The 23,086-nt window shown below is 43.5% G+C and overlaps 1 protein-coding gene across 4 annotated transcripts in view; it reads right to left on the bottom strand.

Annotated features, from left to right (window-relative positions):
* TDRD12 (tudor domain containing 12) overlaps positions 1-23,086 on the bottom strand; it is an 86,254-nt gene that overhangs the window by 52,022 nt on the left and 11,146 nt on the right. For all 4 annotated transcript variants that reach the window (XM_070557336.1, XM_070557337.1, XM_070557338.1 and 1 more), the window contains exons 3-9: positions 22,575-22,733; positions 19,643-19,779; positions 17,905-18,024; positions 15,168-15,223; positions 13,800-13,885; positions 9,637-9,826; positions 8,805-8,897 (exon numbers count right to left, since the gene is read on the bottom strand). In XM_070557336.1, the coding sequence (XP_070413437.1) occupies positions 8,805-8,897; positions 9,637-9,826; positions 13,800-13,885; positions 15,168-15,223; positions 17,905-18,024; positions 19,643-19,779; positions 22,575-22,733 (841 nt within the window). The remainder of the gene's footprint in view (positions 1-8,804; positions 8,898-9,636; positions 9,827-13,799; positions 13,886-15,167; positions 15,224-17,904; positions 18,025-19,642; positions 19,780-22,574; positions 22,734-23,086) is intronic.

Raw genomic sequence — 23,086 nt, 5'->3', positions numbered from 1 at the left:
ATTGCAAACCATAAGGCAATTATTTAAAAAAGGGGAAAAAAAAGAAGTATAACTGATATGTTAAGAAAGGAAAGAAAACAGAATTACATAACATGCTCAACTAAAACCACAAATGGCAAAGACTGGAAGACAAAAATAGGAACAAAAAATAAGGGGAATGAATAGAAAACAGTAACAAATATGGCAAAGATTAATCCAACTAAATCAATAATCACTTTAAATGGCAATGGTCTAAATACACCAAATAAAAGACAGAGATTGTCAGAGGGGAGAAAAAACAAGACCCAACTATATGTTGTCTACAAGAAACCCACTTTAAAGATAAAGACACATACAGATTAAAAGAAAATGGAGAAAGATATGCCATGCTGACACTAATCAAAGAAAACTGAAGTAGCTATGTTAATTTCAGACAGAGCCAACTTCGGAACAAGGGAAATTATGAAGAACAGAGGCATTACATAATGATAAAGGAGTCAGTTCTCTGAGAAAACATAACAATTCTTAACTTGTATATGCCTAACAAGAGAGCATCAAAATATGTTAGGCAAAAACTGATAGAATTCCAAGGAGAAATAAAAGAGTCCACTATAGTAGTTGGAGACTTCAACATCCGTCCATAAGAAATGAGCAGATCCATCAGGCAGAAAAGCAGTAAGGATATAGTTGAATTCAACAGCACCATCAATCAACTGGATTTAATTGATATTTACAAACTACTTCATCCAGCAGCAGAGTACACCCTGTTCTCAAGCTCAAATGGAACATACACAAAGATAGACCACATCCTGGACCACGATCACATCTTAACAAATTTAAAAGAACAGAGATTATACAATGTATGGTCTCAGACCACAATGGAATTAAACTAACTCAATAACAAAAAGATAGCTGGAAAATCCCAAAGCACTTGGAGATTAAACAACACACTTCTAAATAATACATGGATCAAGAAGAAATTTCAGGAGAAATTTTTAAATATTTTGAACTAAATGAAAAAAATAATAAAACATCAAAATTTGTGGAATGCAGTGAAAGCAGTGCTTAGAGGGCAATTTACACCATTAAATGGGTATATCAGAAAAGAAGAGCTAAAATCAATAATATAAGCTTCCACCTTAGGAAACTAGAAAAAGAAGAGTAATTAAATCCGTAGTAAACAGAATAAAAGAAACAATAAAAATTAGAGCAAAAATCAATGAAACTGAAAGCAGGAAAACAATCAAGAAAATCAATAAAAGCAAAAGCAGGTTTGTAGTAGTCTGCTGGAGCTGCCGTAACAAAATACCATAACCTGGTGGCTTAAACACAGAAATTTATTTTCTCACAGTTCTGGAGGCTGGGAAATCCACAACCAAGGTGCCAGCTTATTTGGTTCCTGGTGAGAGCTCTCTCCCTGGCTTGCAGACAGCTGCCTTCTTGCATATCCTCAGATGGCAGACAGAGGGCGCTGGTATCTTTTCCTCCAGCCCTATTGGATTAGGTCTCCACTCTTAAGACCTCACTTAGCCTAATTACCTCTTAAAGACTCTATCTCCAAAGTGGTTAGGGCTTCAACATACAAATTTTGAGGGCACACATAGTGTGGTTCTTTGAAAAGATCAATAAAATCAATAACCCTCTAGCCAGGCCAACTAAGAAAAAGATGATACAAATTACTAATATCTAGTATTACTAATATCTATTTCTATTAATAGAAATAAAAGGAGGGGCTGGCCCCGTGGCCGAGTGGTTAAGTTCGCGCACTCCGCTGCAGGCGGCCCAGTGTTTTGTTGGTTTGAATCCTGGGCGTGGACATGGCACTGCTCGTCAAACCACGCTGAGGCAGCGTCCCACATGCCACAACTAGAAGGACCCACAACGAAGAATATACAACTATGTACCAGGGGACTTTGGGGAGAAAAAGGAAAAAAATAAAATCTTAAAAAAAAAAATAGAAATAAAAGGAGAGATATCACTACAGATCCCATAAACACTAAAAGGATAATAAAGTAATCCTATGAACAACTGTATCCCTATAAATTTGATGACCTAGATGAAAATTGACCAATTTCTTGAAAGACACAATCAGGCAAAACTCACACAAGAAGAAATAGAAAATCTGAATAGGCCTATATCTATTAAAGAAATTGAACCATAATTAATAACCTTCCAAAACAAAACGCAGTAAGCCTCCTGGTGAATTCTATCAAATATTTAAGGAAGAAATCATACCAATTCTCTATAATGTCTTCCAGAAGACAGAAGCAGAGGAAATGCTTCCTAACTCATTCTATGAGGCCAGTATTATTACTCTAATACCAAAACAAGAGAAAAATGTTACAAGAAAACAAAACTGCAGACCAATATCTCTCGTGAACAATGCAAAATCCTCAACAAAATATTTGCAAACTGAATCCAAAAATGTATAAAAAGAATTATAAATCATGACCAAGTGGGGTTTATCCCAGGTATGCAAGGCTGGTTCAACATTAGAAAGCCAATAAATGTAATCCATCACATTAATAATTTAAAGAAAAAAATCACATAATCATAACAATAGATACAGAAAAAAATCTGACAAAATCCGACAACTATTCGTTGTCGATAAAAACTCTCAACAAACCAGGAATAGAGGAAAACTTTCTCAAATGGATAAAGTGTATCTACAGAAATCTACAGCTAAAACCATACTTCATGACGAGAAGCTGGACACTTTCCTGCTGAGATCAGGTACAAGGCAAAGATGTCTCCTCTTGCCACTCCTTTTCAACATTGTACTGGAAATCCTAGCTTACGCAACATGACAAGAAAAGGAAATAAAAGGTACAGATCGGGAAGGAAGAAACAAAACAGTCTTTGTTTGCAGACGACATGATCATCCAAGTAGAAAATCTGAAAAGAACTGACCAAAAAACTCCTGAAACTACTAAGCAATTATATCAAGGTAGCTGGCTACAAGGTTAATATACAAAATCAATCGTTTTCCTATTTAACAGCAATGAACAAGTAGAAGTTGAAACTAAAAACACAATATCATTTACATTATTCCCCGAAATGAAATACTTGGGGATAAATTGAAAAAATATCTACAAGATCTAATGAGGAAAACTACAAAACTCTGATGAGCAAAATCAAAGAAGAGCTAAATAAATGGAGAGATATCCCATGTTCATGGTTAGGAAGACTCAATATTGTCAACATGTTAGTTCTTCTCAATTTGATCTATGTATTCAATGCAATTCCAATCAAAATCCCAGCAAGTTATTTTGTGGGTACTGACAATCTGACTTTAAAGTTTATAAGGAGAGGCAAAAGATCCAGAATAACCAATACAATACTGAAAGAGAAGAACAAAGTTGGAGGACTGATAAACCCAACTTTAAGACCTACCATAAAGCTCCAGTAACCAAGACAGTGCGGTTTTGGACAAAGAATAGACAAACAGATCCATGAAACAGAATACAAAGTCCAGAAATAGACACACATAAATATAGTCAGCTTGTCTTTGACAAAGGATCAAAGGCAATACGATGGAGAAAACATGGTCTTTTTAACAAAGGGCGCCAGAAAAACTAGATACCCACTTGCAAAAAAATCAGTCTAGACATAGACCACACATTCTTCAGAAAAATCAACTCACAGTGGATCACAGATCTAAATGTAAAACAAAAATTTATAAAACACCTAGAGAATAACATAGCATAAAATATAAATTATCTTGGGTACGGTGATGACTTTTTAGGTACAACACCAAAGGCATGATCCATGAAAGAAGTAATTGATGAGATGGACTTCAGTAAAATTAAAAACTTCTGTTCTGTGAAAGAAACTGCTAGGGGAATGAGAAGACGAGCCATGGACAGCCAGAGACTGGGAGAAAAGTTCTGCAAAACATGTGTCTGATAAAGAACTGTTAACCAAACTATACGAAGAACTCTCAAAACTCAACAATAAGAGAGCAAACAACCCGATGAAAAAATAGGCAAAAAGCTCAGAAACTTCACCAAAAAAGATATACAGATGTCAAATAAGCACATGAAAAGATGCTCTACACCATATCATTAGGGAAATGCAAATTAAAACAACAACGAGATAGCACTACACACATATTAGGATGGCCAAAATAAAGAACACTGACGACAGCAAATGCTAGTGAGGACGTGGAGCAACGGCAACTCCCAGCCATTACTGGTGAACACACTCTTACCACACGATCCAGCAACCACACTCCTTGGCATTTACCCAGGTGTGGTGAAAACTTACGTCTACACAAAAACCTGCACACAAATGTTTATAGCAGCTTCATTCATAATTGCCAAAACCTGGAAGCAACCAAGGTGTTTTTCATAAGGTGAACGGATGGATAAACTGTGGGACATCCAGACAATGAAATACTATTGTGTTAAAAAGAAATGAGCTATCAAGCCACGAAAAGACAGGGAGGAGTCTTAAATGCATATGACCAAATGAAAGGAGCCAATTTGCAAAGGCTACATACTGTACGATTCCAACTATACAACATTCTGGAAAAGGTAATAGAAAGACTAGTGTTGCCAGAGAGTAGGGGTGAAGGAGGGATGAAAGGCAGAACACAGGGTATTTTGAGAGCAGTGAAACTACTCTGTATGATACTGTAATGGTGGATATAGGTCATTATACATTTGTCAAAATCCATAGAATGCATAGCACCAAGATTAAACCCTAATGGAGACTATGGACCCTGGGTGACAATGACTGTCAATGTAGGTTCACCAATTGCTCCAGATGTTTCACGTGATGGGAGATGTTGCTAATGAGGGAGGTCACGCATGTGTGGGGACAGGGGGTATATGGGAAATCTCTATACTTTCTGCTCAATTTTGCTGTGTACCTAAAACTGCTCTAAAAAATACAGTCTATTTTAAAAGGAAAAAAAACCCTCAATCTGTAGACAAGAATACAGAACACTAATTATGAGTGCAGATGACCTGAGGGGATCAGCAGACCTAAAGAGTTACAAAATAATATTAGCAGCTCTTCCCCTTGCGAACAGTTCAGTCCCACTGTTAGGTGGACAGAGAAAAGGGCATGTGAACCGCACCAGGGGGGAAGGAACCCTGGTGACCGAGAGCCCAAACACAGTGAGGTGAGCACATGGCCATGGAGGAGGGGAGAGGCTTGGAGCAAGGTGGCAGAGCCAAGGAGGATGAGGAGGCTGCCTCTGCGAGGGTCAGGGTGGCAGGCTACCCAGCGTGGGATTACAGAACCCAAGAGGGGGTGAGTCTGCGCCCACGTGAAAGGAGGAAGCCCCTCCATGGTGGTTGGGGTGGCGGATGGGTATCGGCCCGCACTGGGAGAGTGACGTCAGGGCATGCGCGGCATGAGGAGCACACGTGCGCAGAAGGGATAGTAATGGCGATGAAAGAGCGGTTGATTACAAAGCCGAGAAGAGTAGTTCCTTACACGGGGACTGACCCGATGAGTAATCACAGCAAGGATAATGGGAGGCAGGACACCCACAGTCACAGAAGGGAGTTGCACATTTGGAAAGGCGGAAAACTAGAATAAATCCAGCAGCAGGATTGCAATCGGAAGTATTGGTGTGAACTCCTGGTTTTCAATACAAAGATCATAGATATAAAATAGACACAGACATAAACTAGGTATACACATGTGCACACACACACACACAGTCCCTAGCTCTGTCCCCTCCAAGGGCCTGGGAGCAACAACACCCCAGCAGAAAGCAACACACCTAGCTCCCAGATCTTGGCTTCAAAATGCCATTCTGCATTAAAAGGAACCAGGGCAACTCGGAGAAACAGTTGGTTTCAGGGTTTCAAACAGAAATCCATACTAATAGGGATTAATTAGCAAACAAAAAGGCATGAGATATTTAAGTTTCATAGTAGTGGCCTACAGATATTTACAAGGGGAAAAGAGTAACTTACAATGGAGAAGACTGGCAGGCTCCACCTTAAATAAGCGATCAAAGTGGATCTCATCAGTAGCGGGACAAATTGAAATTTTGTGTCATCTGATAAGATGGAGTAAGAAGAACGCAGCATCTCTTCTGAGGCATCTCTGACAAAGATGCATAAACTGAATCCTATCGTGACAAAAACATCTGCTACAATTGAGACACATTCTACAAAATAACGGGTCTATAATCTGCAAAAGTGTCTAGGTCATGAAAGTCAAGGAAAGACTGAGGAACATTCCAGACTGAAGGAGGCTAAAGGGACGTGACAGCTAAATGCAACATGTGATGCTGAGCGGCATCTTTCTGCCATAAACGAATTATTGGGACAACTGGCGAAATTTGAATGGCGTCTCCGGGTTAAATGATCACAATGTATCAATGTTAACTTCCTGATTTTGATGGTTATATTGTGAATATTTTTGAAAATATTCTTGTTTCTAGGAAAAACACACTCAGTGCTGGGGAGAGACAAGCTATTCCAGTCAGCAACTTATTCTCAGATAGTTTAGGAAAAAATAGGAAAAAAGTTCTTTGTAACGCTCACCGACTTTTCTGGAAGTTTGTATCATTCTAAAATAAAAAATCTTACTGAGAAAATGAAAGTAAACTCCACGAAAGCAGAGACTCTGTTTCTTTCCCTATGAATTCCAAGAACAGCACTGACACATAGTAGGCACTTCATGAACAGCTGATGAGTGAATACATGTGAACTAGGGGCATGAGCACTAATCTGCCACGGAAGTGAAGACAATGTCTAGAACTGATAAGCCTAGAAACAGTAAAATACAATTATTTTAAAACTTGGAGATAACTGCCAAAATAAACAGCTAAGGGAAAAGAAAGAAAGATTTACCTCTAGGGAACAGCCTAGGGTGAGAAGAGGCTGGACAAGAGAAAATTACTTCTTATAACAGCTCTTCTGGACTAGTTGATTGTTTAACCAAGAATTATACTTTGACTTAAAAAATATAAGGCAACTTCAAAGAGAAGTAGCAAAAATTAATTAGAATATAGTTGAAATAGCGTCTCACAATGATTACAAGGAAAAGGAAACCTTTGCTTGGATAAGTAACATCTAATAATTTTGTTTTTCACATGAAAATCTGTTGTTTACCATCAACCTTTTCCTTTGCAAAGATAGACAATTCATTCCAACACTGACTGTAATAAGGAAAAGCAAGAGACAGTTATCGTCCAGCAACCTGGGGCCACTTAAAATAATAATGATACATGCATACAATGGAAAGCTGTGTAACGATTAAACATGATGTAAATGCCTGGTATTTTTCCTGCTACACTGGAAATGGAAAAAATACTAACAGAAATAATACATTCCCATCAGTAACAGGGGCTGCTCTCAGCAGGAGCTCTCATCTGGGACCCCTACGGAAGGCACATCACAATACTGGCTCAGCGCCACTTGCGCCAAAGTCCACCACGGACCAGGCGCTGTGCCGTGCAAACTCCGTACATGGAAGGCCCATCTACTCAACTCCACAGCTTGGGAACAATGCCTCCCCATGTCACAGAGGGGAGAGTGGGAGCAGATTCCCAATGGTCTCACGCCAGAGCCCATTTCCCTAAATCTGTGTTATACTGGATACATTTGACCCAGAAAGAAGTTCATGCATATATTAAACAAAAAGCACCACAGATAGTGATGGATAGTAAGATCCCTGTATCTGTAAAACAAAAATTTTATACACACCCTCACATCTGGAAAACTTTGTAAAGGAAAACTCTAACATTTTTAAGTAGGTATTAAAGATGATAGATTTTTAAAAATTTTTGATTATCTTTTTTCCATGATAAACAACGTTATCAAAGTAATTAAAATAATTTTAAGCGGAGGGAATAATTCAGTTGACTAAAGCTTTGATTTAGTTGAGGTTTACTACGGATATATATAAAATATTACACCCACAGGTAGACACACACCCAGAGTGAGAGTGAAAGCGTGGAGGCATCACCACCGTGGGCGAGCCAAGCATCTGCGGCTGGCAGGTTTCACCCTTGTCCAACAATTCCAGCTCATTAAATATCCTGGAGATAGGGAATTAAAGACTAAGTATTTCTACCCTCATAAATGCCTCTTATTTTTATCCATCCTATTGCGTAAAATAACAACCAGTGATAGATCCACATGTATACTCAGAGAAGCCAGTCTTCGTGGTCTATTGGTTAGATCTGGCGCTCCCCCCACCGCAGCCCGGGTTCATTTCCAGGTCAGGGAGCCACACCACCCATCTGTCAGGTGTCTTATTGTGGCAGCTGCACGTTGCTGTGATGCTGAAAGCGATGCCACCAGTGTTTCAAATTCCAGCAGGGTCACCCGTGGTGGAAAGGTTTCAGTGGAGCTTCCAGACTAAGACAGACTAGGAAGAAGGACCTGGCCACCTAATTCTGAACAAACTGGCCATGAAAGCCTTACGAATAGCAGCAGAGCACCAGCTGATACAGCGCCAGAAGGTGAGAGGATGGCGCAAAAAGCCGGGCAGGGTCTGCGCTGCTGTCCACAGGGTCGCTGGGAGTCAGAAACAGCTTGACAGTACCAACCACCACCACCATACTCTGAGGACAAGGAATCCCCGCAGATTACTGCAGCCCAGGCTCTGGCTGGGACGGAATGAGCCAGGCCTGCACGTGAACAGTGCCTGCTGTGTTCTGCACATTACATTAAGACCCTCTCAGTACAGACTACACAGCAAATGACCTCTGTCGGCATCTCCATCATAAATTGGTTCTGTTAAATCTAAAAAAAAGAGAATGACCGTAGCCCTTCTGAACAACCCTGTAATCTTTAGACAGTTCAGCGTTCTTTCAGGCTGCCTAGGAGATAAAGCAAGCCAGCAGGACTTACCCAGGATCGCAGCGGTGGGCCCCCGGCCACCAACAACACCCTTGGGCCACGGATGCTGGAGAGACTGTGCCAGGGAAGTTAAACCACGCGAATCTGACAGAAAGAAGACATTTCCGGATTAACATATGAAATAAAACTCCAAATACAAATGTGAATTTGTTGGTATACCTCTGCTCTCCTTTGCTGTGAGCTTACGGGAGACCTAACTCGGGGGCTGGGGAGCAACGTGAAAGGACTGAAGAAAACTGGAGGCGGAGAGAAACTCTGAAAGTAGCTTCTATGGTCCATGACCGACTCTCTCATATTTTCATGCTAATAAATGGCTCTTTTAAAGTTTCTAGGGGCCGGCCCCATATCCTGGGTGTGGACACGGCACCACTCATCGAGCCATGCCGCGGCGGCATCCCACATGCCACAACTAGAAGGACCCACAACTAAGAATACACAACTATGTACCGGGGGGCTTTGGGGAGAAAAAGGAAAAAAATAAAAATCTTTAAAGTTTCTAAAACTCTAAACATACAAAACCTCGATTTGGTAATATCTTTAAATTATGAATATGGTGACTTCTGAAAATACAACTCCATGTTAATAAGAAATTGAGAACAGTTTTTTCCTGGTCTCGTAAAAACAAACTGTAGCAGGTTTAGGACCTCAAAACCTGTCCCAAACTCAGGGGGATTAAAATGAAAATACTAAACTCAGAGTCCGAGTCTCTCTCCCCAAGCCTCCATGTGGGGAAAAGTCAGTACAACAACTTACATCAAAACACTAAGATTCCCACAAATGAGACTTTGAGTTTAAAGGAAACATATGGTGAGAATCCACTCACTTTTCACTCCTTGAGAATCCTTTCCTTGCAAAAACATTGGCCAGAGAGTAAGCGCCGGATTGAGTTTATTAGAAAAGGATGCTGACTTTATATCCAGTCTTGGTTTCTCTAAAGAATCAAGGTTTTTACTCTCCACGGGTGACACGTAACAAGCGAAGTTCTTTGCAACCAGATCATCATTCACACAAACCTGCAGGGTTTTAAACATTTAACGAATAATGAGACAAACCCAGTCAAGTGATGGTTCAGAAAATATCCCAAACTTAACCCCAAATTGCAATCTTCAGAAAAACTATTTGACAGAACGTAATCTGATAGAAAGTGACTTCTGCTCTGGTGAACCAGCTACTTCTGACCAGCCCTCCTGAAAAGAGACACAGTCATAATCTGTAGAAAATACGAGAAACATCTTCTTTTTTTTTTTTAAGATTTTATTTTTTCTCTCCAAAGCCCCCCGGTACATAGTTGTATATTCTTTGTTGTGGGTCCTTCTAGTTGTGGCATGTGGGACGCTGCCTCAGCGTGGTTTGATGAGCAGTGCCATGTCCACGCCCAGGATTCGAACCAACGAAACAGTGGGCCGCCTGCAGTGGAGCGCGCGAACTTAACTACTCGGCCACGGGGCCAGCCCCAAGAAACATCTTCTTGAAAGCACTGGAGAGCAACATGTCTCTGCCAGGCAAAGACCCAGGGGAGGCTAAAGACAGAAACAAGCCACAGAAGGAAAAACTGATAAATTAGCCTTTGCACAATTGAAAATTTTTGCTCTTCAAAAGACACTTAAGAGACGAAGGGCAATCCACTAATAGGGAGGAGATATTTTCGAAATCATATATCTGGATGGACATCTATCCAGACTATATAAAGAACTCTAAAACTCAATAAAAAGAAAACAAAACGACCCCAATTAAAAAATGGGCAGAAGATGAGTGGTTAAGTTCACACGCTCCGCTGCAGGTGGCCCAGTGTTTCGTTGGTTTGAATCCTGGCCGCGGACATGGCACTGCTCATCAAACCATGCTGAGGCGGCGTCCCACATGCCACAACTAGAAGGACCCACAAAGAAGAATATACAACGAGGTACTGGGGGGCTTTGGGGAGAAAAATGAAAAAAATAAACTCTTTAAAAAAAAAAGGGCAGAAGATCTGAATAAATACTTCATCAAAGAAGATATATGGATTACAAACAGCATATGAAAAGATAATCAACACCATAAGTCACTAGGGAAATGCAAATTTAAACCACAATAAGACACCACTGCACACCCATGAGAACGACCTCCCGAGTGCTGAAGAGGATGTGGAGGAAGGGAACTCAGCCAATCTGAGGGCATCACAAAGTGCTCAGCCTCTTGGGGAAACAATCTGGCAGTCTCTTAATACCCACAATACCAGCCACAGGTCTGAGTGCTAGGCATCTACCCAAGAGAAACGAAAGCATGGGTTCACAGGAAGATTTGTACATGAATATTCCTAGCAGTTTTATAGGTAATAGCCCCAAATTGCCCACAACTCAGACGTCCACCAACAAGTGAATAGATAAACACACTGTAGTATATCCAGACAGTAGAAGAGTATTTGACAATGAAAGGAACAATGTGAAAGAAGCCAAGCGAAAAACCAGAATACTGGGGCTGGCCCCATGGCGTCATGGTTAAGTTCGCCATGCTCTGCCTCAGTAGCCCCGGTTTGCGGGTCCGGATCCTGGGTGTGGACCTACACCTCTCATCAGCCACGCTGTGGCAGTGACCCACACAGAAAGTGGAGGAAGACTGGCGCACATGTTCGCTCAGGGCTAATCTTCCTCAGCAAAAAAAAAAGAGAGAGAGTGAGAGAATACCCTGGGACACATCTTGTGCTTTCTTTGGGAGCTGGAAAAGGCTTGCTGGCCCTATTTTTCTTTTTCTGGCCATTATGACCTCACACATCCACTATAAGTCCTCTCTGTTAAGCATGCCTTCTGCACTCCATCACCTTGAAGTAAGACCAAGTTGTCAGCTGCATACACCACAGAGAGAAAGAGAGACCCACTCTTGAAAAGCAAGAAGAAAGAAGCAGGTCAGTAGAGAACTTGTTTAAAAGATGTTTTACAAGACTAGTCAGAGAGCCAACATTTGGTATTTTTATCAAGTTGTAAAACGAAGAATGAAAAGTCATAGGGAAAATCAACAAGGATATGAGGGAACCCAAAATGTAACATAATCAGTAACAAATGACTCCTATTACAAATGAATGACATAATCACACTGAAAAGAGTGGGGAAGAAAAGGACTAACCTCAGTGACTCTGGGAAGCAGTGTTTGGGCTGCGCGCTGTGAGGCCAAAGACAAACTGCTTCTTCACAGGAATGTGGGTTAGCAATTCTGAAATTACTTCATGGGAATTACAGGACTGATCAAATAAGCATACCACAGCCAACAAGAGCAGCTTCTCACCGCCAGAGACAGCTGTCGAGATGAGGCAAGGGGAGGGAGAGAACGAACCCTGTTGGCGCTGGCCGGAATCAGAGGTGCCAGAGCTCTTAGCGTATGTTCAGATGGACAGACCTAGAAGGCACGCGGATGTGTGTGTGCAGGGGTGGCGTACACACGTGTTTCCTCACTGTCTGCTGAGAGGGCCCACAGTCCACGACAGCCCAGCAGCCACGAGCACACCTAGTGCCCAGATCTTGCTATGTGAACACCACTCTTCAAAAATGAATGCCATTCTTCAACAAAGCATTTGGAGAAGTGGTTCCCGTCTAGGGTTGGGCTAGAAAATGACAAAATTAGCCGGGAACATCTTGTGGTACCAGAAAGTAAGGAGTTTTCAACAATGATGGAGCAGGACACAAGGAAAGGACACATAAGCCACTTCTAAGCAGCTCCTAGTGGCCGAATCTGAGACAATTTGAGCAAAATAATGACAGTAATAGATTACACCCCCCAGAGTAAAATAAATATCCAGGAGTCCATACAACGATAACCTATTGAATCAATTAATAAATGGGGGAAAAGGGGCAGTGCTTCCTTATAGTAGAATTTCGATTAAAAATGTAGAAGGCATGATGGAAAGGGGCAAGCACCACAGAATTAAGTTTTGCAGGCAAGCATCACTGATGGATCTTTACACAGTCTCAAAGTATCTCCCCATAAGACACTTAATTTCAAAAGGAAAAAACAGTAACTCTGTAGAGGAAACACCTGGCAGACACCAGCTTACCCAGGTGATCCCGCGGAGCACGACTAGTGATAAAGCAGACGGACATCACGAGCCCTCTGCTAAGATGCAGCGGGAAGGCACAATGTCACCTGGGTAGCATTCTTGCCAGAAATGTACAACTTCAATCTAATCACGATGAACCCAAACTGAGTGAATTCTACAAAATAACTGGCCAGGACTTTTCCGAAGTGTCAAAGTCTTAAAAGAGGAGGAGGCTGAGGCACTCCCACTGACTGGAGACCAAGGAGACACGAGAAGCAGATTCCACGTGGGATCCTGGGTCAGATCCCAGACCAGAGAAGGGAAATTAGTGGGAAAATGCGCACAATTCAAACAAGGTCTGTAGATTCCTTTAAAGGGTACTTTCTCAGTCTTAGTTTTCTGGTCTCAGTCGCTGTACCATTGGTCTGTACGGTTAACATGAGGGGACCCCAGGTGAAGCATACACAAAAACCTCTGCACCATTTTCACGTCTCTTAAGGGGAAAATTATTTCAGGATAAAGTTTTTAAATGAGCCCGCAGTTTGGATGCCCTCTGTGGGCCTGAGCAGCCCCTGAGCCGCCCCTCCACCCTCCTCCACGCAGGCGCAGAGCCGCCCCCGTGCCTGCCTTCACCAAGCACAGCTGGCCAGGTGTCCATGGCTAGGAATGTGGGTGGGGTGCTCACGTGCGGTGCCCACCTTCTTTCTACTTATGTTATCTGACTCCTTCACAAGCACATATCACATACAATGAGAAAACTAAATGCTGTCTAAATAAAACACTAGTAATTTTTTAAAGTAATCAAAAGAAGAAAACATAGTCCTGGCTTAACTTCTGATCGAAGGCAAACCCTGAAAGATTAAGGAAATTTCCATGCTCTGAGAATAACATTTTCTTCCTTGGTGTTTATTCTTTGTTTTGCTAAAATAAAAATTGTAGGTAATGATAAAATATTCTTAAAATACAATTCTTTTACTTACCTTTTCGTTTTTTATAGTTACATAAAGGTAAACCTCGAAAGTATCTTCTTCCACAGCACATAACTTGGCTTCCACCTGGGTAGTTGCTAAATATCATAAAAGAAAACACGAATTAGCTGATACTACACACTTGAGACAATAATGGCTTGTCCTCACCTATTCATCTCTATTAACCACTCATGGGGACCAGGCACCACAATGTCCACGGCTTCCGGCCACAGGCCGGGCCTCAGGGCAGAAGGGGACAGGACACTGAGGTCAAGGCGGAGGCTCTCCCGGCACGGGCTCAGCCTCGCACCCTCTGTCCCCATCCACGGCACCCCCTCCTGCCACCCTCTGACACCTCCTTGAGCACAGTTCCTGGCCTCTCTTCCCTTCCAGTGACTCCCAAACCCACATGTGCAGTCACGGTCTTTCATCTGAGTCCATTCTACCCCTCAAATGCCCCAGGGACTCCATCACCCACACAGCAGCTCCACGTGTGGGGACCTATGTAAACGTGTTTCATTTCACTCCCACCACAGTCCTTTGAGGTGAGTGGTTATTGTCGTTTTACAGGTGAGGAGACCAGGTCAGAGAGACAGCAGGGCCGTATTCAAACCCAGGCCCTCTGCCCCTCCCAACTCTATCTCCCAGCACCCCCCGGGGGCTCACAAGGGCCCGAACTCCAAAACCGGAGAGCCGCCCAACCTCCCCTTTCTCCCAGGTCAAAGCATCCGGCTGCGTCTTTACCCAGACAGTGGGGCAGCGGAGGAGAGGGGCCAGGACCCCAAAAGGTACCAGGCAGCACCCAGGCACTGCACAGCCACTGCTCCTCAGAACAGCCCTAAGAGGCAGACACAGTTCTTCGCTCATGACTCCCGGGGCAGGACAGATGCTGCAAATGAGACTCTATTTCAGAGTCAACAATATAAAGAGAGCACACTCAGCAGGTGCCTGAGACAGCCCACACATCTGAAATTGGCAACGAAGGTTATTACACAGGAAGGATCCATCCACTATCCCTTGCTCACTGAAAAAAGCTAGGTTTTCATCAATTGTTGGTTCACTGAAATGAACATACATGTATTTTGGAGTGCTGCAGCTTCTAAGCAAACTAAGAGAGGGGCACCATCACTGCGTCAGGGTCCCTCACCCAATCAGCCCCTGTCTAATTTCACCTGCAAATACTACGTCCACATCCACGCCCACAATTCCAGGGCTGCAGAGTCACCGTGACACTTGGGGTGGAAGAAGCTCCAGTAACTTATGAACACACATGAGGAGGGTCTGACAGGGAGCACGTGTATCTCAAGCCCCTCCACAGCAGGAGGCCAAACCACCTTGGTGCAGCTCAAAGCAGGCTGCAGCGACCACGCCTGGCCTTACCTTTTAGAATGTTCTGAAAGTACTGAACAGCTGCACTGTCCCACTTCCTGGCGGGTCTGGAACAGTGAACAGATGCAACTTCATTAAGTAAAAATCTGAGGCGAGCACATTCTGTAAACCGCACGCAGGATGCCTCTGATACTACGTGTGGAACGTACGCAGCAGGTCCCGGGGAGCTTGGCTCTGCTCTGGGGCAATGACCCTGCTGCACCCTGCAGGAGGCCCCCTCCCCACTGCCACCTGCACCAGGGCAGAGACTCGCTGAATGGGCCCCTTCCTGGGACATCCTGAGCGACCCGTGCACCAGGGCATCGTCTGTCCCAACACCATCATCTCCAGTGACTTAGGACGTATCAGTCTCCGCAGCCCGAACACACGCTCCCCGGGCGGGGACCCTGAGGATGCACTGTTCAGCACGGGCTGGTGCGGAGCGAGGGCTCCGGGCTGGTTAAACCCACGTCTCAGCGCGGCTGTGGCGAGCAGCCCCTGCTGCCTCACCACAATCCTCATGCCGCCCGCGCCCGTTCCCCGGCTCCCACTTCGTCTCCACCATCTTGCCCTTCCCCAAGCTTTGGAAAGACAATCGCAGGCAAAGCTGCAGGCGGTGGAAGATCAGGGGAAACCAGTATTTGGAAGCAAGGAACAAGAATAAAATATGTAAGGTTAGCGTGAAGTGTTTCATGTGTCTCTACTGGTTTTATTTGTCAGAGACGCCACCACCATCCTCCAAGGGTCGTTTCAAAGATCAAATGAGCTCATGTACACAAAGCACTTGGCCCAGGGCCTGGACTGAAATATTAGTTATTTTTATTCTTTCTAAGAAAGATATTAAGCACATTACTTCAGGAGAATTACAAAGGGTTTCTAAAAGGAGGCAAAAAAAAAAAAAAAGACTGGTTCTAAAACATTGCTACACACAAAAAAATTACCTAATAAGCTTTTTTAAATAACAAAATGTAGTAGAATCCTAATAAGAAAAAGGCTCAAGAGGAGAATCAATCTAGACTATGAACAGGTAAATCACCAATCAGTCCGTGTGTCTGTCTGCCTGTCTGTCTCTCTCTCACACACTCACACAGACACACACACACACACACACACACACTAACCACGGGAAGAGATACCTAATTTTACAAGTCGGAAAAATGCAAATTAAAACAAAATACCATTTTCACCCAGCAAAGAAGGAAAAATGAAAAAGCCTGATGATATTCAGTGCTGTGTGGGAAAAGCAGCACTTTCTCTATGCCCCAACGATGGGACTACAAATTGCTAGTCCTTTAGGAGGGAAACTTGACAAAATCTATAAAAACTATAATACACACACTGAGACAACCTTCCAGATGAAGCACACACAAAGGCAGGAGATCAAAACCCAGTAGGATCGCTCACTTTAAGCCCTTGGCCTGTGCTGAAGGGCATCCCAGGGTTGGGCGTGTCTGCGGCTGCGAAGGTCCCCGAGGAGCAAGGTGGTGGCAGGAAGGGTCTCATGGGGCTCGGGGGGGGGGGGGGCCGAGAAAGACAGGGACACAGACTCCTGTGAGGGAGAGCTGGGCGTGGACAGGCTGGCACCCGAGTCAGCCCGGGAGGGTGAGCAGCTGGCTGCTCTGAAAGAGGGCCAGAGGAGGAGCAGGGGTTGCCGGGCAGCCACAAGAGTGACGCACTCACCACGTCAAGGGAACTGCAGGTGACGGGGGCTCAGGGAGGCGGGGATGGGGCGGGTCTCCACAGACCCCAGAAAAGCACCCACAAGAAAGACAGCTTCCAAGTTCAGAGAACACAAAGCAACTTCGCCAGGACGTGCAAGCTGGGCAAGCTGAGTCAGAAGTGTGCTGCTCCCTACAGCTTTTCACACGGTGCCACAGTGCCGGACGGGGAGGACAGGAGGAGTGCCACGTGGGAGGATGGGGCTGCCCGCAGGAGCTCAGGTAGTGCTCGTTTAGACAGCAAAGATCGCAGCCATACCGCCTGACACAGCGCAGCCCAGTGCGGGGAGCATCCTGCACAAATGCTGGCAGTGTGGCCAAACATTAGGAAACAAGAGGAAAGATGTGTATGCGCACGTGTGTATGCACCTCTACATCTATGTATTTTATATGGATTTATCTGCATTCTAATGGGAATGTACAGCGCAAAATGGTTTCGAAACAATCTCATTGGCTATCAAGGGAGGAAAGGTTAGGTATACAAAGTATGCCAATTATATTCACCCACAAGAAAGATGACAGTAGAAGAGAGTCCAAGTATTGGCCAAGAGCTTCAACACACCTTAAGTTTGCAAATGAGACAGTATGTTCTAATTTTCATAAAAGCTCCATGCATGTGAATACGTATAAAAGCACTGAAAAAGGTCTGCAAGTTCAGAGCATGAACGGGTTACAGAGGCCTCCAGGAGGGAGGAAGCGGGGCTGGAGATGAATGCAATGGACCTTTTTTTTTAATGCTCCATGATCCTATGTATTGTTTCTCTTTATAATTAATTTATTACTTTTTCTAAGTTAAAAAAAAAAACACCAAAAAGCACAGAGCTGTGGCCCTATTCTATACCGCAACAATCGCTGCCTCTGGAGGCGGGGCTGCCAGGTCTGACACACCCCGACTCAGAAGGCACGTCCTGAAGAACAGAGACCTCTGAGATCGCTTAGCACTTCTCAAGAGGCCCTGATTTCATACAGCATCACACACTCGGTTTAAGACTTTGACTAAGGACTCAGTGCCTGCCAGCAGCTGTACTTACGCAATCTCAGCCGTGTCTTCACAGAGGTCAATGTGCAATGTGACAGGCTTTGTGCAGTACAGTCTGAACTTTTTCGCTCTGTAGGGAAGCTGCATAAAAGTTTCTACTGCAACTCGGATGCTTAACAGTGAAACAGAAACAGTTCCAACATAAAGAAAAATTACATATAACATATTTATTTAAAGGATGCCAATATAATTAATATACTTGATATAAAACAAAACACACAAAAACCCATTCTTTCTCTTTCTATATGGCCACCAACAGCAGGAAGGACTTGGAGACATCTGCCCAAGGGTGCAAAGGCTGGTTCCGGGGGATGGACAAATCTTACTCCTTTCACACATAAAACACAGATATACATACAGTAACAATATTCAGTATATCCTTGGTGTTAACATCTCATGGCATGGGGTGAGGGTATTAGAAAAATAATGTCTAATGGGGCCCCTTAGATGGAGAAATACTGAGTAATAATGAACAAGCCTTGGGGCAAATTCTGTTTAAAATTTTTACATATCAATTTTAATACATGACCAGAATTACCTTCAAGTTTCTGTAAATGAGCAGATGTTTGAATACTTAGTGTTTGTCAACTTTGCACAAAAGAGCTGAAAGGACTGAGATTTGATAAACGAGTTGTTCAGTGTTTTACATCCATTCTTCTTAAGGCAAACGACAGACCCCTTTAACATACCACTTGGACCATCTGGTCCCCAGGATGCCGTGTGGTCAGCCGAGCATCTTTAGTCTCGGACGGTAGAGGAAAAGGCGGCTGTATGGCCAGCCCCGAGGCCTCCTGGCACTCTATTTAATCAGATAATTCTCTTGCCCAAAAAAAACTAAACTTAAAACACCAAATATTAAAAGGAAATCTCCCCAGTTAAACACAATAGTTATTTTAATAACAATTATGGTTATAAAAGTGCAGAATCACAAGCTAGAAAAGCATCTACTTTTTCCTTAAATATCTGCAAATTCCCAATGCCGGATAAACCATTTGCCATGAAATTCTTCCATTCAAGATAAACCTCTTATTGCAACGGAAGACTATTTGGCATTGCTCTTTTGGAAAAAGGGTCCTCAAATTTATTTATTAAATGGATATGCTCTTACTCTGGGACAGGAAACTATGAAAAAATTACCACAAACACTGAGACCAACTTATTCATAATGTTTTCTAACAAACTGTGATGTGTGGTCCTGGATTCAGTGAGGGCTCCTTCTGAAGTGTCTCCCCACTTTATGCGACAGTGATGCCCTCACTTTGTTAAGTAGGACAACCAGGAATACATCCTGGAATACATGCTCTGCTCAGCGCAACCTGAGGCTGTACCAGCACCCTGCCCCTTCTCTGCAGACAAGAAGACTTTCTGCTTCGTGGTAGCATCTTTCTGGCAGCCAAGCCTCCCTAAAGGACCCACTCCATCACCTGAACGCACTAAGAGGACAGGCCAGGACAGACGAGCAGCTGGCCAGGAGCACCTAGGAGATGCAGAGCACCTGCCTTTAAGGGAGGACGGTGGAAGGAGGGCCAGAGCCGCCTGCTGAGCCTCCATTCTGACCACGTACTTGCACGTTCACGGCCTGTAGAACCGGAACCTGCAAGTCCGCCCTTCTGGAAGCTAAAAAATTCCAGTTTATGACCTCCAGCCCCTTACTTTGATAACTGACACTCTCCTTTAAAACTGACATTTATCTCCTTAAAGAGCATAAGGCAAAATAAATATGTACGTACTTTTTGGATTTCACTGGAATGTACTTGGCAAAATCCACAAGGAAACATTCTGCCAGGTAATGGTCTGCTGAAGACACGATGGACTTAATCACAGCCCTGCACCAGCACTTTAGTTCCTGACAATAAACCACACAAACCTACAAAATGAAGAGAAAATGTCAGTGTTAAAATCTCCAGTCCTGTAACGAGAGAACTGGAAAGGCACTCACCGAATCATCTCGGCCTACACTTTCCCTTACAGAAGAGGAAGTGATACCGGGCCTGATGTCAGTTCCCCTACATTAAACCCAGCATACATGGGGTAAAACCAAGGCGCTCCTCCCCTTTCCCTGCTTACTCCTCCGCCTCCTGGTGCCAGAATCCACCATCCACCAGGGAGGCAGACAACCAAGGACACCCACCTGCAGATTCCCTTATCTCGCCATTCTCCTTCCTGCAAGAAGCCTCACAAGGCCAAACGCGGGCTGGAGGGAAAGCACCGACCAGCAAGGCCACAGGCTCCCCTCCCTGCAAGCAGCAGCATTCCACGCAGCCTTTAAAACCCCTTGCCTCCCATCTTTCAGGGAGACAAGATGAATTTAAGGCTCACTCTCGTCTCCTGGCTGACATCACCTGAAATAAAATCCTTTTCCTTGCCATAAGCCTGGTGTTCCAGTTTTATTTGGCCCCTCTTGTGTGGTGGGTAGAGAACCTGTGTATGTGGCTGGTAACAGGGGGGGATGCGAGGAGGCTGGACCTGCCTAAGGTAAACACTGCTCATCAGTAAAAGAGCCTCGGTGAATACAAACACAGGGCCCCTGAACTCTATTGCATTGTTTTTCTCACTACAATCATTTTGACTCTTTAAGGACAACTTTTATAAAGTAAAATAAGGAAAATGCATCGCTTTACCTTCTTAAATCAGAAAACAAAGCTTACAAATGACTGTCAATCATGCACAGACCCACAGGAAATTGCAGCCCCAGCCTCATCCTCCCCGTTCTCCTCCCAGGGCTTCTCCTGCCCTCTAACACTGGTCTAGGATGCGCCCCAACAGGACGCCAGCTCCATGATGATGTGGATTCCCGTCTGTTTTGATTACTGCCACATTCCCAGCATGCAGAACAGTGATTGGCACGTACTAAGTCTTCAAAAACTACTTGCTGAATGACTGAATGAATGCCTGAAGCCCCCTTTGAGGACACTGCCCTGCTGAAGTGAGAGCGCATGGCATCCTGACTGTCTCACAGGACTGCCAGGCCACAGCAACTTGACTGAAATCCACAGACAGGCAACAATATGCTGCACAGGCCTATACAGTGGCCCGGTGGGGAGAGCTGTGCCCAACAGGGAAGAAGTGGGCCCCTGGGGGTTCCTGCCTGCAAGAAGTGAAGTCGGGAAACAGTGTGGCCACTCCGCAAGGGATGGGTCCTTGACAGCCTCACATGATTCAGAAGAAATCCTGCCTGAGGATGGAGGGTATTTCTGTTTAAAGCTTACGTCAAAGAAATTTGTAGGAATGATGTGAATATGGTTAATAATTCACACAGCAAGTCAACTTCAAAGAGCTGGCATACTAGGGCTTCCACTGGCCAAAAACGGGACAATTTAAGCATCAACAATAATGACTACAATTGATGATTATAATAGAAGCCATGAGTTCAATATAGTACTTGATATTCAATACAGCACTCAATATAGTACAATACAATACTTAAAAAATGAAAGGAGAGAAAAACAAATCAACCTCTGGCCACCAAGGCAGACAAGTAGGCACAAATCACTACCCTGAAAATTGATAAGGGAAAGAATCATGCAATTTTTCTACCTTTCCATTGTGAACTGTTATTTCAGGACAGCCAAAAGGTCCTAATAGATGAGGAACACCTTTCTACAGAAAACCCAGCTCGCGAGTGCAGAAGGAAGGTGAAAAGGACCATTTCACAAGCTTAACTGAAAGAGCTCATCTGGGCAGGGGTGGTCACTGGAAGGCGTAACCATCACACAGAAAGCTGAGGGGCACCAGCACATGGCAGGGCACAGGCCGCCGCCAGCAGAATCCAGCAGTCAATCTCAGCAACGTCAGAAGTCCTGCTATCTCCCAATTCAATACAAGATGAGGCTCACAGCACCCATCATTCTTTGGGGGGAAAAAAGTTACCCTATATTGAACCAAAGTTTTATATTTAACTATCGGTCAACACAAAACACAAGCGATAGAGGGAAATGTCACCACCACCACAAGGAAACAATCAGGTTGTCCAAAATGTGGAAGATTTTAAAAGGACAATTGACTTGGTTTCTTTTCTTCAACAAGTCAACGGTATAGAAAAAAAATAATAAATGTTATTAACGATAATTTTTGGTGGGGGAAGGAATTAAAATTATTTCTAATTTTTCTCATAAAGAGTTTCTAAATCTTCTCCTATCATGCTATTATAAAAATTCAAACTCTTCTGAGAAATGAGTGACCTGTAGAGAGAGTCGGACCATAGGCATGAGAGCTGAGAGTGCAAAAAAGGAAGGAAGGAGGGGCCATAATGTGGAGTAGGGAAAGTAAAGAAGCAGGAGTTGGCCAAAGTCATGAGCAACCAAAAGGGAGGCATCAGCCCCAGATTGAAAACCGCCGTGCTCTCTTTGCTAAGGTCCCCACACCTTAGCACATCACACCTGATGATCTAGAATAATCCTCTGGTTCCCAGCCCCAGGAGGACGGCCCCAGTGCCTGAATTTAGATGACCTTTCATCTCCTGCTGCCCCACAGGAACCCAATACAACAACCGCCACTTAGCGTGACTCGTCTGAATCTTGTGCAACCAAAGAACCTAACGTGGGGCAATGATTACAAGTAATTAAAATTCCCTAGACGCTTTGATCATATTAGTTGCCAAAATATTTTACATTTGCGGTAGTATTTCAAGACACAGCGCTTAAAGCACATTTAGATACATACCTGCCCTTCTTCCAACATTAGCGGTTTTATTTCTATATCGTGACACATTCTGTTATAGAAGTCATTCATGGCACTATTTAGTTTTTGATAGTCAGCTTCATGATCTAAAAAGGAACTACATCCTTTTATAATAACCCAGAAACAACCTGGATCTTCAATCTGTAAAATTTTAAAAGACAAACAAAGCAATACATGATTAAAAGTAGAATCATAAAATAACATAAACCTTAGAACCACAACTGTTTCTAATTTAAGTGATCTAACAAATTCCTGACCAGTGCCTCTGTCTTCAATGGTCAGACCAAAGAAAAAAGACCCTCAATACCTATATATTTCAAATCATCACATTGCACACCTTCAACTCACACAATGTTATATGTCAAACATATTTCAATAAAGCTGGGAAAAAAACCAAAGACTCAAAGATAAAATTCTAAAACACGTAAGCAATAATATGTAAGTAACTTTTAATTCTGTATTGTGACTCAAAAAGCAAACAGATAAATACTCTT

Source organism: Equus przewalskii, chromosome 9 (assembly GCF_037783145.1).
Source record: "Equus przewalskii isolate Varuska chromosome 9, EquPr2, whole genome shotgun sequence".
Lineage (NCBI taxonomy): Eukaryota > Metazoa > Chordata > Mammalia > Perissodactyla > Equidae > Equus > Equus przewalskii.
The sequence above is the reverse complement of the archived record's forward strand: the minus strand, read 5'-3'. Positions and strand labels throughout refer to the sequence as shown.